The sequence below is a fragment of the Piliocolobus tephrosceles genome, chromosome 5, assembly GCF_002776525.5.
Source record: "Piliocolobus tephrosceles isolate RC106 chromosome 5, ASM277652v3, whole genome shotgun sequence".
NCBI classification, from domain to species: domain Eukaryota; kingdom Metazoa; phylum Chordata; class Mammalia; order Primates; family Cercopithecidae; genus Piliocolobus; species Piliocolobus tephrosceles.
Genome location: NC_045438.1, coordinates 11,585,076 through 11,601,350, shown reverse-complemented (window position 1 = coordinate 11,601,350; position 16,275 = coordinate 11,585,076). Strand labels below are relative to the sequence as shown.

The window sequence follows — 16,275 nt, the reverse complement described above, 5'->3', positions numbered from 1 at the left end:
TTTATTCCTGTCATAATGCTGTTTCCTAGTTGCTTTGTGGTCTTGTTTGCATAATTGTTTTATAAGAGTGTTTATACTTTTGTGTGTTTTTATGATAACAAGTATCAAACTTTTGTTTCCCTGTATAGACCTCCTTTGGGTATTTCTTGTATGGCCCATCTAGTACTGACAAATTCCCTCAGCATTTGTATATCTGGGAAAGACTTTATTTTTCCTTCATACATGAAACTTATTCTGGCAGGATACAAAATTCAGGGTTGACAGTTTTTTTTTCCTTAAGCACCTTGAAAACAGAAACCCAATCTCTCTGGCTTATAAGTTTCTCCTGAGAAGTCCCCTATTTAGTTGGATGGGGTTTCCTTTGTAGGTGATTAGATACTTTTCTCGTGGATAGGATTTTTTCCTTCACGTTGACCTCATACAGTCGATGGCTATATGTTGTGGTGAAGTCCTTCTTTCTTAGAATTTGTTGAGCTTCTTATATTTGGGGGTCTGGATCTCCTGCTAGACTAAAGTAGTTTACGTCAATTACTTCCTCAAATACGTTTTCCAGACTTTGTTATTCTCGCTTAGTAATATCTATACTTCATAGGTTTGGATGTTTCATGTAGTCCCACACTTCTCAAACACTTTGTTCCCTTCCTCTGAATCTTTGTTTTTGTCTGATTGGATTAATTCAAAAGACCTGTCTTCAAGTTCTGAGATTCTTCCTTCTGCTTCTTCTAGTCTACGGTGGAAGCTTTCAACTGTATTTTATAATTCCCATAATACATTTTTCATTTCTAGAAATTCTATTTGATTTTTTTAAAATATCTCTTTGGTAAATTTCTCATTTACATCCTGGGTTGATATTCTGATTTCTTTGTATTGGTTTTCAACTTTCTCATGTGTCTCATTAAGCTTCTTTAAAATTAATATTTTGAATTCTTTATCTAGTATTTCAAGCATTTCACTTTGGCTTGGATCTGTTTCTGGAGGATTAATATGATCCTTCAGGGTGTTGCAACACCCTGTTTTTTCATATTTCCAGAATTGTTACCCTGGTTCCTTCTCATCTAAAGAAACTGTCACTTTTTGGTTTGAATTTTCTTTTGCTTTGACTAGAGGGTTCCCCTCTGCCTTGAGAATGTGACTATAATGTATGCTGCATAGTTTTATTTGGCTTTGCTTCTGGACGCTTTCGGCGGCAAAGACTCTGTATGAATTCCTTGGTTATAGATAGGCTTTGTGTAGTGACTTTCTCATATATCAGTTGTAGTAGTAATATACCAGGCCGGGAGCAAGCTCAAGGCCTTCCGAGTAGCCAGGGTGTGGTGAGGGATGATGGTAACTGAGGTCATGCAAAGCTTGTCTCCTGCCGTAGCACTGTGCAATTGTGTACACAGTTGTGTCAGCAGATGGGCTATACAAGTTCACCTCCTGGCCAGGAGTGGTACTTGCAGGAAAGAGGCAGCTGCAGTGGTGGCAACAGGATTTATGCTTGGCCTTTGTTAATGAGGAGACTACTCCCGTGTCCCAGACAATGGGTGGGGCCATGCGACACCTAAGCATCGCTATCTTGTGTTCTGCCAGCAAGGCAGGTTGAGGAAGGAAAGCTGGGTGGAGCTGGGTCAGGCAAGCACATATTCAGGCTCTCCAAGAGCTGAGACAAGCACTGGCCCCAGTGGTGATCACTGGGCCTCCAGGGCAACATTCTAGGGAGGGACAGAGGCGCCTCTACTACATCAAAGAGCCCACATGGTAAGAAGAGGTGCAGCCTGAGTTCCACAGTATAACAGGCAATAGCAGGACCCACCAAGTTCTACTGCCCTTAACTCAGTGAGTCTCCCTCCTGTGTCCCATCACTGGCTGCAGGCCAAAAAAGCCAGCCCAGTCCCAAGCAGTCTGTATTAGGTTGTTTTTGCAGTGCTATAAATGCCTGAGACTGGGTAATATATAAAGAAAAGAGGTTTAACTGGCTCACAGTTCTGCAGGTTGTACAGGAAGCATAGCTCGGCTTCTGGAGAAGCCTCAAAAAGCTTTTACTCACAGCAGAAGGTGAAGTGGGAGCAAGCATATCACACAGCAAAAGCAAGAACAAGACAGTGAGAGTGAAACAACCAGAAAGTTTCAAACAACCAGATCTCATGAGAATTCACTCACTATCGTGAGGACAGCACCGAGCGGATGGTGCTAAACCATTCATGAGGGACCCCCATGATTTAATCACCTTCCACCAGGCCCCACCTCCAACATTAGGGATTAAAATTCAACGTGAGATTCGGGGAGGGACAAAATCCAAACTATATCAGGGTCTGTGCTCAGATGGTGAAACTGCCCCAGGCTGCAAGACTCCCTGCCCAGGACAGAAACCATGGCTCTGAGTCCACACCTCTGCGGTACAGTTTCATGAAGCAGAGGCTCCCAACTTCCACATCACAGCAAGAACTCAAGCCAAAGACGAATCCCCACCCAGGGTAAAAAAGGCCCTGGTCACCAAGTGAACCATGACTATGTGAAACATTCCTGTAAGTTTTACTTCCAAAATAACAATAACACACTGGCATCATTTCAATTACCTCTTCCAAAGAATATTCTAAAAATTCGTGTTCTCTGCCATCATTTCAAAGTAGATAGTTTTATTATTTTCTGTGGATAAATTTCCCAAAATTTTATTTTTTAGACTGAAGCTATTCACAGACAGGTCTATTTATTAAGTTAACTGCTTAATATTTAGCTTTCAAATTTCTCTTAGAAATAGGCTATCAAATCTGCAGGAACGCTCTAACCCACTAACCTTTTTCCCCAGTCCTGCTCTCAGAGATTCATGGAGAGCTAATAGAGTGAATCAAACAACCTACACCTACTCACAGCCTCAAAGGTACTCGAGCTCATTTCGACCATATCCTCAAAGCAAAGTCGCCTGTCACCTAAAATACTTCCCAGACACCTAAGTGTTTCTACTAATAATGGAGGAGGTTAGAACTTCTAGAGCTCACAGGGTACACCAGCACATGGAGCTTAAGCCTACCACCACATTCACGCAGAAAGGCAATGAAAATAAAAGAAAATTATTGCCACAGACTATAATTGGGTTACAGTAAAAAGCCACAAGTGCCTATTATCCTGCAAATCTAAAGCTTGTCATCCCACAGCAAGATCATATGAAAACATTAACCCAAGAGGGGAGTGAGTCAGTGGACTGGGTAGGATGCAAGACAAGATGCAACTCTCTAACCAGTCAAATAAAAGCCTACGATAGAAAAGGGAGCAAGATGGCATATGGCACGAAGGGAAAATGAAAGAACTCTTCTTTCTGAAAATAGCTCCATTTCATCAAGACACTTAGAGGATTCCAAGTCAGCAAGATCTGCAAGCACCCTGTACAGGGCAGGTAGCAACTTCTAGCTGTCTCCCTACTCCAGGAGGGAAGAAAAGACATGCCTCACACAGCACACCACAAAATTGGAATGTGCATCGGAAAAACAGTCAAGGCTACTGGGGAACGTCCTCCCACTTCCTGCCACAGCAAACACAGCAAAAGGAGACATTCATAAGACCACGAATTTAGCAGCCTGGGGAGCGAGGTTGCTTGCCAGCTGCAACACACCACACATTGAGTTAATGCTGTTTTATATATAATAATCTTACTTTTATAACCCTGGTAAGACTGAGAGCAGGCCAGTTCTGAATTTTGCCTGTTCCCAAGGGCACTAAGGTGGGAGGTATATTTACACAATGCTTTAAAGAAATAATTATCTTAAAGCCCCTACCAGAATCCACTGAACAAACTATAACAACAGTTTTAAAGGTGCTGTTTGGAACTACCAAGATTTTTGTCCATCAAAATCATTCTAAATGTGACAGAGCAAAACGAATAAATAAATGAGATATTAGTAAGGTGTAGAAAGCAAGACTATACCGACACTAAACCAAACTGAGATTTTTTCTTCTTTAGGGAATGATGAATGTTTTGTAAGTACATAAACCTTCAATATATTTTAAAGTTATCATACCATAGCCTGTAAGGTGTAATCAAATCAAACTGAAAACAGAAAAAAGGGTATACGCTTTATTAAGATTGGCTAACAGTGACAGTACTACATTTTTAGCAGTCATTATGCTTTTCAGTTCTTTCCATTTAATCTATCTTAAGACAAAAAAAAACGAGTTAGTGAATATGAGTATGTCCTCCAAACCATTAGTCTATAGGCTCCCTGAAAGCATTCCAAAATTTAACAAAATTCCTACTGCTTAGCTCACAATAGGCTCTCAATAAATGAAAACTCAATGAATAAAGCCCCAGATGCCAACTACACCTGAAGAGATAAGAGAGTACAAATTACAAACGTTTCTCATGCATCTTCAATCTGCTTCTAAGAGAAATTACATGTCATTGTTTTGAGAAAAACACAGACTATACCTCCCCACTTCCACCCCAACAACTATTGAGAGCACAGATCAGCACACTTTCTTTTACAAAGGGCCACGTGCTAGCTACATTTTGGGTTTTGCAGGTCACATAGGTCTCTGTGGCAGATTCCTCTTTGTCTTGTAACAATCCTGTAAAAATGTGAAAACCATTCTTAGTCCTGGGCTTGTACAAAAAAAGAGCCAGGGCAGGCTTTGAACCATGGGCTGTAGTTGGTGATTTCTGACCCATAGAAAACAAACTGCTGTTCATTTTGGAAAGCAATTTTTTTCCTAGGTGGTAGAAGACACAACTGTCAATTCAGCAATGTGAGGTAAGAGGTACACTCAGATAAAACAAAAAATAAAACAAAACAGAGGGTATCATGATCAGGTTGGAAAATCAGAGCCCAGGAGAGTATCTGTGGGACTGAGAAGTCTGGGGTCTAACAGGAGAGCACAGGGCACTGCTGTCGCCGCAGCCTCCACCTCCCACAGGAAGCAACTCAGATCCGACCAACTGGACACTTGAAGATGACTGTGTGTGGGGCTGGGCGTGGTGGCTCACTCCTGTAATCTCAGCACTTTGGGAGGCCGAGGCAGGCAGATCACCTGAGGTCAGGAGTTCAAGTCCAGAAGTCCAGCCTGACCAACAAGGAGAAACCCAGTATCTACTAAAAAAAAAAAATATATGTATATATATATACACACACATACACACACACACACACACACATAAATACAATTAGCCAGGCATGGTGGTGTGGTGGCTCATGTCTGTAATCCCAGGATACCTGTGTGTCCCTGCCCAAATCTCATGTCAAATTGTAATCCTCAACGTTGGAGGTGGGGCCTGGTGAGGTGACTGGATCATAGGAACAGATTCCATCTTCCCCTCCTTGCTGTTCTCATGATAGTGAGTGAGTTCTCGTGAGATCTGGTCATTTAAAAATGGGTGGCACCTCCCACTCCCACTCTCTTCCTCAGGCTCTGGCCGTGTGAGGTGCTCCATACTCCTTTGCCTTCTGCCATGACTGTAAGTTTCCTGACGCCTCTCCAGAAGCAGCTGCTGCCATGCTTCCTGTACTGCCTGCAGAACTGTGAGCCAATTACACCTCTTTTCTTTATAAATTACCCAGTCTCAGGTGTTTCTTTATAGCACTGCGAGAATGATCGCACTGCTCCCACCCTCACCCTCACCCCCCAAGCAGATGTCTGTTTTGAGATGCTTTTCCTACCACTAACAGTATGTCATCTAACAGCTGCACCTACGTTTTTAAATGAAGTTTACCTTTGACGCTACCTCCTAAATATCAGCCTTAATTCTTTCCACTTTAAACTTTTGTTTTTTTTCACTGAATGCTCCTTATGGTTTTTCTGGGAGGCAGTATTTTACCACTTCCACTTCCATATGAAACTGTCTTTCCCTTCATAGATGACCGTATCTGAAAAAATCAGTGATTTACTATTCATAATTTCATCTGAATTAATGTTTTTAAATAAACATTTCTTTTTGCCTTATTAAACTGCATGGTATTAGGCCACCAGTAAAAATTATTGATTATAACTATTCATTAGTTCCTGAATCCTTACAACCTTTGAAAATTCTTAAAAACAGAAAGTAATAGAGAAAAGCGAGATAGATAATTAATTAAGATTGTGATCAAGGTGAGAACAGAAAACTCCCTTTAGGATCTTGGGTGGTGGGCATGGAGAAGCGGCAGAAGGAACACAGTCTGCTCTTCCCCGGGACCAGGGAGAATCAAGTAGCAGTGGAACATCAGGGAGTCCAGGCTGGTGAAGAGGACATTTCATCAGCCAACAAGAATGGCCTGCCCGAGAGATCCATTAAACACCACCACAACCACAGTTAATAACAATGTAATTTATTCTTGCATATTACTAAGAAAGTAGATTTTAAGTGTCCTCACAACAAAAAAAGGAAGTATGTGAGGTAATGCATATGTAATTAGCTCAATGTAGCCATTTCTCGATTTCAAAACATCATGTTGCACATAATAAATACATATAGGTCGGCGTGTACGTATACAGATATATATACATACACTCACCCAAGAAGGATGTCTTGACCAAGGAATGCTGTGTTCAAATAACAAGGAGTGGATGTAACAATAACAGTAACCTAGAAACCTAGTCTCTGGAAAGGAACCTAGAAACCTGGTCAGCTGGAAAGGAATTTAAGGGGCCCCTGGCCTGGACTCACATTGCAGCCAGAAGTCATCCCAAGGCTGAGGAGAGGGACAGACAGATTTAACAAAGCAAACAGGTAAAGGAGACTTATCAGAGCGGGGTGCAACACAGGCGGAACACCAGGTGCAAAGGAAGATGAAGCAGTTCACGTCAGAAACAGATGGCCCTTGCAGGTAAGAGTCAATACTCTAAGCCCAAGCCCAACCACGCTACTTAGTTTACTGAGTTGCTCAGCACCAGAAACCAAGAACTAACTTGCCCTATATGGATGAGCCATTCTATTTCCAATCTGGACCAAAAATCACATCCTGTGATATTTTAAATGCCCTGTCCTAAAAATAAGAATCACTCAGACAAGTTTTTAAAGATTAAATCACATGGTGTCTCTGCTCAAATGCAATTTTGAAGCTAAAAAAGATTTTCACCCCGAAAGGTCAGAATGAGTATTTGAAAGGTAAAGCTCCCCGGAGTACACTTCATAAGCATGTAAGTTTGAAGTTCCCATGTTACCTCCTTTTTTGCTTTAAATATGTCTTTCTTGCAGGCTGCAGTGGTCCTCCACTCAAAGTAGTGCACACATTCTGTTGCGGTTACAAATTCAGGAGTTCCCTATTAAAAAATAATAATAATTATAATAAGTTACCACGCCACATATTGTAAAGATTCTTCTTTAAAATGAGAATGCAGTAAGGGCTACTAAAATAAAGAAAGCAGCAGCAAGAAGGGCAAGGGATGCAACCGCTTTAGTCAAACAGGGTCATCAAGAGGTTCCCAAATCTGAAAATTCTGAGACCAAAGCTTCATAAAATCATGTTGGGATTTTGTGTAACTAATCCAAAAGCATTCTACCGCCCCAGCTATGCAAGTACAGTGAGTGAGTTCATGGGAAGAAATCCTCGGTCATTCTCCTCTCAAACTCCAAATGTTCTCTTAAGCAAATGCCAGCAAACCAAAGCCAGGAAACATGACCTCATGCTTTCCGTGAAAAGGCTCCCATGAGAAGCCCATCTGCATCTGATCAAGTTAGTACACCCACCAGACACCCACCCTCCAAGGCAGCCCCTCCTGTTAACCGCGACCAGAGTGGACTACAAACAGGCCGATCACAGCATAGCAGGGTGACACAGGCATAGCAGGAACTGGCCTCAACGTTCCCACGGGCAAGTCTAGAGAGTTACCCTTCACAGTTCTATTTCTGGTATGGTGAACACAGAATTCATAAAGGAAATTAGTTAAAGTTAAAACAGCAGCTACATATTTTATTCTGTAATATAAATCTTCTCATCTAATGCTGCTGCACACAGTTTTTTTTTTTTAAGGTCTCAATATGCACAACGATGCACTTCATATGCGGATCCAAAATTAACAATGTTAGTTTTATTTGCAAAGTTCTTCAGATGAGACACTGTGGACCTGAAGATGCAACAGTCACAGTCCCAAACTCTCAAATGGTATTTTAAAGCAATTTAGTAGCCACAGAGTTTCACTCGACCTGACTTTCCTAAAGATTGGGTTCTTACTCTGATTCAAGAACATTCACAGAATTTGTATACCAATTCCTTCTCCAAGAGCTAAAACAATTATTTACTGCAAGTTCCTTTCCAAAAACTAAAGATTAAAAATAACAAATTACATACAATTTGCCCATAAGAACAATCATAATAATTTACACAATGATGCCCTCTTTTTTTTTTTTTTTTTTTTGAGGCGGAGTCTTGCTCTGTCGCCCAGGCTGGAGTACTGTGGCCGGATCTCAGCTCACTGCAAGCTCCGCCTCCCAGGTTCACGCCATTCTCCTGCCTCAGCCTCCTGAGTAGCTGGGACTACAGGCGCCCGCCACCACGCCCGGCTAGTTTTTTGTATTTTTTTTTTTAGTAGAGACGGGGTTTCACTGTGTTAGCCAGGATGGTCTTGATCTCCTGACCTCGTGATCCGCCCGTCTCGGCCTCCCAAAGTGCTGGGATTACAGGCTTGAGCCACCGCGCCCGGCCTAATGATGCCCTCTTTAAACACCAGGTAATATCCAAAAAACTTGAGAACCCCGTACCCACGGGCCAAGGCTTCTCCTAAACAGATGTGGCTATCTCCAATTTAATATAAATGAGGAAAGAAAAGTATTTTTAAAAAAACTAAATACGCTGCTCTAAAACCCATCAAAATGAAATGCTAGGAGAAGAGGTTTTAGAAAAAAAAAATTATGCCTGTAACGTAAACATTAAACAGTGCACTGATTTTTACCACACTAATCACACTTAATTGTAGTTTTACAAAAGACGTGGTCCATGTTTTACCTAAAAGTTGTAACAAGTTTAGAATTTGTTTACTTATTGGTTCTTGATGGTGATGGTGATTTGGCAGGGTTTTTCTTATTTGTGTTTCTAAGCTTGCTTACCGATTCTTCCTGGAATACCTCTATAGCCAGAATACCAAGGGGCAGACTTTTTTTTTTTTTTTAAAGAAATATATCAAGTGTCTGTGTGGACTCACCAGGGTTTTCCCACACAGGAAGGCAATGCTGCTCTGGACTCTGTGATTTGTGCCTGGCCGGTCACAGCTCACTGTTGTGTTGAATTCCAGGAGAGATCTGGTTGCACTTCTCAAAACAGAGTCACCTATTTGGAGAGAAAAGAGAGTGAACAGGCTATAAAATATACATAACCAAACAGCTATTTCCAAGAAAAAGCAAATTAAAATTAAAAGTAGCATTATAATTTATCTGATAGCTTATAAATTTATAAAACTTTCCTTTCCCAGAATTTTCCATCTCAGAAGTGACATCCCCATTACATTACACTGAGTGCCATCTTTACCTTGTCTGCTGCTTTCCATACATCAGAAAGGTCCACAGCTATACGCCCATCTCAAATCTGTCCCCATTTCTACACCTCTACTCCCACTAAAACCATTACCTGCGCTCCAGCACTGGCTACCTAACTGCTCCCCCTGCCTCCAGACTAGTCTCATCCCTCACCAGCCTCACTTCCTCATCCATCTTACACCAGTGTGATCTTCAAAAACACAAATCAGAATATATAAGTCAGCCACTGAAATTTTTCAATACTTCCCATCACATATGCTACAAAAATCAACATTCTCTAGAAAGGCCCACAAGTACAATGACCACATCTCTGTTTGTCTGGGACATTACTGTAACAATCCAGAATAAAAAGTCTATGTAAAAATCAATATGATGGGGGTTGGCATAGGAATAAACTGATGAGAAGACTAGAATAGAGATCAACTGACTAGAAGAGAGAGCATAGAGACACAAATGTGAATTAAACTTTGATTATGACAGAAGTAATAGATCAGGGAAAAGAGGAGGCTGTTCAATAAGCAGAACGGGAAATAAAAACAGAACTGGAAACAAAATGGTTATCCATATGGAAAAAGATAAAATTGGATCCCTATCCAGTACTGGGTACAAAAACCAACTCTAAACACAAGCTTGTCCAACCCGTGGCCCATGGGCCACATACAGCCCAGAATGGCTTTGAATGCAGCCCAACACAAACTTGTAAACTTTCTTAAAACATGATATTTTTTGTGATTTTTTTTTTAGATCATTAAGTATTATGAGTATTAGTGTATTTTAGGTGTGGCCAAAGAGAACTATTCTTCCAATGTGGCCTGGGGAAGCCAAAAGATTGGACACCCCTGTCTAAATGGATTAAAGATGTAAACATCAAAATACAAACTTCAAAACTTGGTAGAAATCTTAAGATAGAGAAAGATTTCTTATGACTCAAAATGATTAATAAGGTTGACCTATTCAATTTAAGAGCTTATACTCATCAAAAAATAGCTTAAAGAAAACAGAAGTTATAAACTGGGAAAAACACAGAACTGGCAAAGAACCAGCATCAAGAATTTCTACATACATTCACATGCAAACAAATAAGAAAAAGAATTTTTTATATATAATTCCAGGAAATAAAGGACGATGAATTACCTCTGACTGAGAAAGCACACACCATGCCAGAAAGGAGACAGAAGGAAAAATCCACACCTAGCCACACAATGGTGGATTTTAATATCCAATGAAAAGAAAAAATTCTAATCTAGGTCACACGCAATAGAAACCCAATATAAAATGAACAAGACATGATCAAGCAAACCGAAGAAAAAGGTACATCAATAAATATGTTAAGAGATGTTCAATGTTACTGGTGATCAAGGAATTTCAAATCAAGACCAAAATGGTATACCGTTTACAGCCATCCCTCTGGCAAAAATTAAATACCAAGTGTCAGACGTGAGATGGCTCAGAGCTCTCCTGTATTGCTAGTGAAATGTTAACTGGTTCAACAACTATGTAAGTCAGCAGGACATTATGTCCTAAAATTGAACATTTGTGTGCCCTATGGCCTAGTTATTCCACTCAGTGATTTCATTCTTCTGAAGAGCAAAAACCTGGAAATAACCAAAACCCCATCAACAGAAGAGTGGATAAATTAACTTTGGCAGATCCACACAATAAAATATTACAGCATCCAGAAGGAATAAAACACAGTAAAAAACAACAATATGGTTGATTTGTAGTAATATTACTGTTATCACTTAAGTCCCAAAAAGTTACACATAGGAAGATATACACTTTAATAAAGTTAGTTGCACACATAGATTTTTTTTTGGAAATTAGATACAGTAAAAAAAAAAAATTTAATACAAGATGGGAGCTAACAATTACTTCTAGTGGAAAGTCAAAGAGAGAAAAGCAAAACAGTCAGTGGTTACTGCCAAGATCCTAGATTTTTGTTAGTAACAGGGCTCACTACATTACACAAAACAACTAATTTTTTAAAAGGAAAAAAGTTAGTCCACGGATTAACATATGGATCACTGTACGTATGTGTCATGAGTTCGGGATGACAGCTAATCCAATCCCATATACACCTGAAGTTTTGGGGCACGGGCGAACCAGAAGTCAGCGCTGCCCCACGGCACCAGGCTGATGGCCCGGTGGTTCTTCTGCCTGCGTGCAAAAGTCGGCCAGGATCATCCTTCCCCATCTGCAACGCCCAGGGTCTTTTCTAAAACCTGTGCCCAGTCGGCTCAGCCAAAAGGACACAGAAGCCCTGCAGAAGCTCTGAAACCAAGGACAGTGCCCCGTGGACAGCTCCCTCGCCTGAACAGCTTCCGCGCCTGGACAGCTCCTGCGCCTGGACAGCTCCCGTGCCTGGACAGCTCCTGCGCCTGGACAGCTCCCGCGCCTGACAGCTTCCGCGCCTGGACAGCTCCCGCGCCTGGACAGCTCCCGTGCCTGGACAGCTTCCGCGCCTGGACAGCTCCTGCGCGTGGACAGCTCCTGCGCCTGGACAGCTCCCGCGCCTGGACAGCTCCCCGAGTCCCGCCCGCAGTGGGCGTGTCTGGGAGGCACTCAGCGGGGGCCGGGGCGGGCTCAGCGGCGCCGAAGTACCCGCCTAGGGAGTGCAGCTGGAAGTGCGTGAGGGTTGGAGACGCCGAAGGCGCGTGGGGCGCAGCAGGCACACGGGGCATGCAGAGTACAGGGAGGCGCGAAAGGGGGAGGCGCGACGGGGGAGGCGCGAAGGGGTAGGTGCGAAGGGGGAGGCGCGAAGGGAGAGGCGCGTGGGGAGTGGAGGGCGCCGGGTGGTACAGGGGATAGGGAGATAGGCACAAGGGTGGGGAGGTGTGGGGGCCGGAGGAGCATGAGGAGGCGAGGGGTGCGGCGAGGCGGAGAGCGGAAGGCAAGGAAGCCTCGGGAGGCACGGAACCCCAGGAGGCGCAAAGGGTGCGGGAGGCACGGGGGCCGAGGAGGCGCGGAGGACCGGGGAGGCGCAAGAGGCCCAGGAGGCACGGGGTCCTGGAGAAGCGCGAGAGCCAGGAGTCTTGGGGGACATAGGGAGGTGCAAGGGACCCAGGGAGGCTCAAGGAGCTCAGGAGGCGCGGAAGACTGCAGTTGGGGAAGGAGGGGGATGGGGCGGGTGGAGGATGGGGGGCGACCGCTACAGGCAAAGGGATGCAGCGTCTCCTGGCAGCTTCAGAAGGCAAGCCCCCAACCTCGTGTCCTGTTCGCACACAGGGTGACCCCTCTGTGCCAACAGCCCCTGCGGGTCCCTCATAATGTGCGGATCACGTCCTGAAAAGGAGGCAGAAAAAAAGCCCTGGAAGCGGGAAGGGAGTGAACCAGCCGCACGGCCAAGCTGGCGGCCACTGCATCCCTCAGCGGTAGACCCGGGCGGGGCGCACACCCACCCCTCGCCGGCTTCCTCGCAGCCCAGTGGCCAAGGGCAGACACCGGCAAGAGCCGCGGAGAATCACAGCCTCCCAGAGAAGGGGCCGGGCAAGGACTGCGGGCTGCCGCCACCACGCCAGGCCCCCAGCCTCTCCCCAACATGCCAGGCCTCGGCCTCCCAGACTGCAGACCCTAAGCTCCAGGTTCGCAGGGCTGCGTGCCGGAACCCCTAGGACTCGCTGGCAGAGCCTCTTTAGAACCACATTAGACCAAGCTGTATCATCTTTTATGTACAAAGTTGTTCGTTGTTTTTCAGCTGCCAGGGCTCCCAGTTTGAGATCACGTCACCGGAGCCTGCCCAGATGAACCAAGCTTGCAACACGGGGGGAATCTAAGCACTAGGACTGAGGAGTGGGACTGAAGTAAGAAGCGCACACCGCAGGGCAAGATCCAGGATCCAATCAGATAGAGCCCTGGTGTCATCTAATTGCAAGATCCAATCAGATCACACCTTATTACCATAAGCTTATAAAACCCCACCCAGCCCCCAGCTCGGGGAGACAGGTTTGAGCTTTCTTCCTGTCTCGTCGCAGTGCAGTCCACTCTCTCCAGCAAAAACCCTGCACTTTGGCGTTTGGCTTTCCCTGGTGCACTGGCAGATGGGTCCGGTTTGGTCTGGTGACACTCTAGGCCATGCTTACACACTCACCAGGCATACCAGGACACATTCGCCAGGCCTCCAAACCATGCTTACAGCAACCACTAGGCTGCACACGCGGGCCCTCCACACCACACACCACACCACGCCACACTTGGCCGCACCCCCGGAGCCGCACCTTCAGGTTCTCCAGAATCCGCAGGGACCTCAGTGCCAGCCGGGCCACACAACCCAGCACTCCAAGCCACACTCACTAGACCCACCCGGACCACCAGGCCACACCTCCGAGTGCTCCAGATAGCGCTTGCCAGGCCCTTCCAGACCACACTGGCCAGGCAGCACCTCGGAGCCCTCCAGGCCATGCTCTCAAGGGTACCACCATGCCAGGCTGCACCGGGCCCTCACGTGCAGCTCAGTCAGACCACCAAGTCACACTCTGCTGGCCCACCAGGCCGCACTTCCAAGCCCAAGCAAGCCCACAGTGATCAGGCCTCCTTGAAGCCACAAAGCCTGGTGATCCTGACTTCACAAGCAGCCCTCCTGCCTGCCGCAGGGCTACAGCAAAATTATATTATTGCCATGGCAATGAGAACCTACAAGGCAGAGAACCCTTCCTGTCCTACTTCCTGATTTGCTCAAGCAAGTCTTTCCTCTCTCCCCTGCACACCCACTTAGCGTTTCCTTCAACATACACTATTCATGCTATTTTGCCAAATTAAAAAAAAAAAAAAAAAAACTCATCCAATGTTTTTTTACTTCCAGCTTCTCTATTTATATGGATACTCTTTTAAAAAGATATTTATTTTCTTGCTATCACCAACACACTCCTTGGCCACTCCTCTTGTCCCCTGAACTGGCTGTTCCCCCAGAGAGACACACAGCTCACTCCTTCAACTTGAGGTCTTTACTTACATGTCACGTTGTCAGTGACACTTACCCTATTTAATATCCTTGCGCACACACCCCTGAGCCCTCAGTACTCCTGATTACCCTTCCTTTCTTTTTTTATAGCAGTCATCATGGTTTAACATACTACTTAGCCATTGCTTTTTTCATCTGTCTCCCACCCTACTAAAATGTCAGCTCCATGAAAAAAAGAGATTCTTGTCTTTTGTAGTGACTGAATCTAATTCCAGTACCTAAACCAGGGCCTACATATCACTGACAGTCAAATATTTATTATAAATAAACATTAACTGTTGGCTGTTTTAATATAATGCATACATATAATTTTAGATGATTTAACCAAGTAAATAAGAAGAAAATACACTATAAATTACTGAACCATACCCATACAGATTGTTCCAGCATATGTGCCACAATAAACAATGCTACCTTTTGTAGAAATATCTACATATAGTACTACTACTTCTAACCGTTTGAGTCACAAAAGATTATGTGAATATACGTTTTAAAATGTAACAGGTATTGCCAGACTATCAGGAGAGACCATAAATCAGATAAAAACATGAGTTGTATCCAAAACTCAACCAGGTAGCATCTTAAATATCCAACAGAATTCTAGCTTTTAAGAAAATAAAAGACTTAAGAGGAAAAGGCATTTTCACATCTTATGAGTCAAAGAGATGAAAGATACAATCCAATGATCAGTCCAGATGCCTGCTCTAGATTTCTGTGAATGCATACAAGAATCAGACACTACCAAATCACTGGAAGTCAGGGGCCAGGCTCTTTAGAGTAAATGAATCACCTGGGATGGCGACTACAGTAGGACTCACTGTGTCCTACCAGGTCACTAGCAAGAAGCCAAACAGAATTCCAGGCTCTAGTGGTAACCTCAATTAACACTGTTCCCTAGTGAGTACATTACCTCAAGTTAAATGGGCTGGTAACAGGCTTTCTGAAATGGATATAGAGCTTTAATCCGCAGAAGGTTAATTAAAATCATAATATTAATATTTGATGTGATAGGAAAAATGTGAACGTACTTGGTATTTTTACTGCAATATTTAATATAACTCCAGTCCAAAGTTTATAACTCAGCAATTAATTCAGACTTATGCCACAGTATTAGAACATTTAAGAGAATTTTAGGTTTATCATAACTAGTAAATATATAAGAATTATTAAATATATAATACTCTTAAATGTATAATTATTGTTACACTGAATTTTTAACTGTTAAGTCAGACATCTGAGGTACTTAAAAAGGAAATCAAATACAGTTGACCCTTGAACTGCACAGTTCTGAACTTCCCAGGTCCACTTATACACTGATTTTCTTTCCCCTCTGTAACCCTAGAACAGCAAGACCAGTCCCTTCTCTTCCTCCTCCTACTCAGCCTACATGAAGACAATGAGGATGAAGATCTTTATATGATGATCTACTTCCACTTACTGAATAATAAACATACTTTCTCTTCCTTATGATTTGTTTTTTCCTGAGACACGGTCTCACTCTCTTACCTAGTCCTGGGCTCAAGCAATCCTCCTGCCTCAGCCTCCCAAGTAGCTGGGACTACAGGCATGTACCACCATGCCTGGCTAATTCTTTTACTTTCTGCAGAGATGGGGTTCCACTATGTTGTCCAAGCTGGTCTCAAACTTCTGGGCTCCACTGATCCTCCCACCTCAGCTTCCCAAAGTGCTGTGATTAGAGGTGTGAGCTACCACATATGGCCTGATTTTCTTAATAGTTTCTTTCCTTTACCTTACTTTATTATAGGAATACAGTATTTAATACATATAATATGCAAAATATGTGTTAATCAACTTTATGCTACTGGTAAAGCTTCCCATCAACAGCAGGCTATTAGCAGCTCTGGTTAGAGGGGAGAAGTTAAACGTGGATTTTCAACTG

At 43.6% G+C, this 16,275-nt stretch overlaps 1 protein-coding gene across 2 annotated transcripts in view; it reads right to left on the bottom strand.

The window, feature by feature from the left end:
• Positions 1-16,275, bottom strand: part of IGF2R (insulin like growth factor 2 receptor) — a 133,658-nt gene that overhangs the window by 85,235 nt on the left and 32,148 nt on the right. For both annotated transcript variants that reach the window (XM_023219080.1, XM_023219081.1), the window contains exons 3-4: positions 9,088-9,212; positions 7,111-7,209 (exon numbers count right to left, since the gene is read on the bottom strand). In XM_023219080.1, coding sequence (XP_023074848.1) covers positions 7,111-7,209; positions 9,088-9,212 — 224 coding nt within the window. The remainder of the gene's footprint in view (positions 1-7,110; positions 7,210-9,087; positions 9,213-16,275) is intronic.